This window comes from Sitodiplosis mosellana, unplaced genomic scaffold, assembly GCF_009176505.1.
Source record: "Sitodiplosis mosellana isolate CC-2019 unplaced genomic scaffold, AAFC_SMos_1.0 Smas_scaffold_1437, whole genome shotgun sequence".
NCBI lineage: Eukaryota > Metazoa > Arthropoda > Insecta > Diptera > Cecidomyiidae > Sitodiplosis > Sitodiplosis mosellana.
In genome coordinates, this window is record NW_022596679.1 from 1,977 (window position 1) to 5,073 (window position 3,097).

General features: G+C 36.3%; 1 protein-coding gene across 1 annotated transcript; it reads right to left on the reverse strand.

Annotated features, from left to right (window-relative positions):
* Positions 1-887: 887 nt before the first annotated feature.
* On the reverse strand, positions 888-2,822 carry LOC129571146 (zinc finger MYM-type protein 1-like). The gene has a single exon (XM_055450909.1). The coding sequence runs from the start codon at positions 2,820-2,822 to the stop codon at positions 888-890; it is 1,935 nt and encodes a 644-aa protein (XP_055306884.1).
* Between the last annotated feature and the right edge of the window lie 275 nt (positions 2,823-3,097).

The following is a 3,097-nucleotide window of genomic DNA, read 5'->3' on the forward strand; positions in this document are numbered from 1 at the left end:
AAACGTCGCATCAATGTACACTAATGTTCAAAAGTTTTGATAGAATCAGTTTTCATATTCAGAACCGGTTAAGTTGAAAAAGATGTGAATTCATAGAAACGATTAACCTTCAAGTGACTGCGAACTGTTGAATATTGCTGTAATTATGGTTAAACACGGGCCAATTCACTGAAAAAAATTGACACTCGATGGAAATGGTTCAAAAGACAATGCACGAATTTTGGGAGGTTTCAATGTAAACAAGTAGACACAATTGGATTGATAGATTAATTTTAATTAGAAAACTATTTTGATCATCATGTTTTAGCAAGTTTTTTTCAATCTAATTCTATGGGAAATTTGAACCCGTGCGCATAAAACGTAACATACCAGTGTACAATTTGTAACAAATAGGTGTTTTGCTTTGTTCGGCGACGTTTTTATACTCACAGGTTCATTTAAGCTTTTTTCCTTCTTATTTCGTATAAATTGGCAATGGCAATGCTAACATCGAAATGTTCATTTGTAATGAATGAATAATAACAGTAAATGAACAAATGTATTTTTTTGCTATTCGATTACAAATTTTATTCCACAGAATTGTTTTTTTAGCACTACATGGAATGTAGTATACATGGAATGTAGTATACATGGACAGTGGCTTTTTTTGGTGCGCTCGCGCCCGTGTGCAAAATTTTTTACGCGCCTTTTGAATTTTAACAGAAAATTCTATATTCCTTGTTTACATACATTACAAAGAACAAGCAAATGTTGGTCGAAAAGAAACAAGATCTGAAAGGAAGAGTGAAATGAAATACGGTGTGTTTAGCTTAGCAGCGTGAAAACTGAATAATTTATTAAACCTTCTTACTGTCTACGCAGTTTTAATGTCAAACTAAATCAAATTCTTAATCGAAATTGCATTTTCTAGCTTTGAGGTGGGCAAATTCATCAATAATTTGATCGTAATTCAATGTTTTTGCTACATCCTGTTCAATAGAAATTATCGCTAAATTGCTAAGTCGTTCCTGCAGCATTGTGCTTCGTAAGTACGTTTTGGTCAACTTCAATTTCGAAAAGGTGCGTTCTCCTGTTGCAACGCTTACAGGAAGCGTCAGGAGGATCTTGTAGGCAATGACCGCATTTGGTAGTGAGTTTTCTAATCTCTTTTTTGCGATTTCATTCAAAATGTCGATGGTATGTTCAATTTGGTGGCTTTCCATTATTTTGCCAACTATGCGCAGTTCGTTACATAATTCCTCGGCATCGATATCGGATTCGTTGTTGTGAGTCAGAGTTTCTTTCAAAAGTTTGCAATGCGTAATCAATTCGCCACTCGAATAGAGTGCGTTGAACTCCTTATACTCATAAAGAAACGCGTACAATTTGCTGTGTGAATTAATCACTTTGAATCGATCCTCAATCGATTCGGATGCAACGTCGACAACAAAATCAAAAAAGTTTTCTTTGAACAATTTTTCCGGATCTGTCTCGTTTCGGCGAGGTCTTCCTCTTCGGGTTTGTTCGAAATTCGCCGGAATTTCCAATTCATCGGCAATTTCGGTGGCTTCTGTAATAGCACGTTCATATCCGTTTTCTTTGTATTCAGCTAAAAACTGACTAATATCAGATAAGAGAGTTTCAACGCCGCTTAAATTCATGTCAATACGTTGCATCAGTTTTGATACGCGGTCAAAATTTTCCAATATTGCGTGCCATATACAGACCGAACAAATGAATTTAAAATCAATGAAGTTTATTATGCATTCCGCCTCGTACCGTACAGATGGTTCAAATGACTCAGAATTGCTGATTTCATCGAGTGTTGCAAGGATTTTATTGAGATTTCTACGAAGCGGCTTAATTGCATTTAATCGCGCCGACCAACGTGTTGTACTTAATGCTTTTGGCACCAAATCATGAATAGATGTGCAATGCTTCTTCAAAATATCCCAACGAGTAGTTGATGCTGAAAGAAAAGTGTAAATCTTCTGTACCGTAGCAAAGAAAGCACAAACTTCAATAGAGGCTGATGCAGCGTCATTCAATGACAAGTTCAATGTATGATTTGAGCATGGGATAAATACAGCCAACGGATTTATACTTTGAATTTGCGCTTGTACACCGATGTGCTTGCCTTTCATATTCGATCCGTTGTCGTATCCCTGACCTCGTATATTTTTGATTTCGATTTTGTGTTTATTTAGATTGTTAACAGCGATATCGGCCATCGCCTTTCCAGTCGTTTCGCTGACATCAACAAACTCGATAAAACTCTCTTTGATTTGAAAAAATCGCTTGTCGACATCAAAGTGTACATATCGAATAACAAACGTCATCTGCTCCTGACGACTCACGTCTGATGTGCAATCCAAAATCAACGAATAATACTTGCTTTCAATGATTTGGTCGATTATGTGTTGTCGCACTTTATTTCCAACGATGGTGATGAGTTCATTCTGTGTTGCGGGGCCTAGATATTTATTTCGAGAGCTACTTTCTAAATGATTTTTCATCACCAAATCAAATTCACCAATAGTTTGAGCCAGTTCATAAAAGTTGCCACTCGTATTGTCCGTTCCGGCAAATGCAATATTTTGTCGTGCCAAAAACATTGTCATTGCAACAAATCGTTCAAACACCTGCTTCAATTGCTTCTCTCTATCCAACAAACTCTTTTCCAATTGACATTCAATCGTAGTGTTATTCGATAATCTGTTGAATTGCTCCTTCCAAATACAGAAATTATCCAAATGACTTGCTGAAGTTTCATGACGTTGAATTGCTTGCGACAAATGTCTCTGAAAAGCCTTGACTTGCGTTGAACGGATTGAGTTGTGCATTTGAATTGAAAAGTAAACAGCAAAAACAATGAACTGAATCAAGCTGCCTTGAATAAATCAACCATTCCCGTTTAACTCTTTCGTTGTTCGTGAGCGTTTTAGAATAATAATTTGAGGAAAATGTACGCCCATTCGTAATCGGAAATTTCATATCAATTTGATTTGGGCCTGTTTGAATAATACGCGTTCTCAGATTCTCTGACAATGTTGATGGAAAATTGGCCACGTCAGATATATCAATTTCCAAATCTAATCGAAAAAACATAACAATTGGA

Excerpts from the sequence above, each read along its gene's own strand:
- LOC129571146 (XM_055450909.1), bottom strand. The coding sequence starts at position 2,822 with ATGCACAACTCAATCCGTTCAACGCAAGTCAAGGCTTTTCAGAGACAT.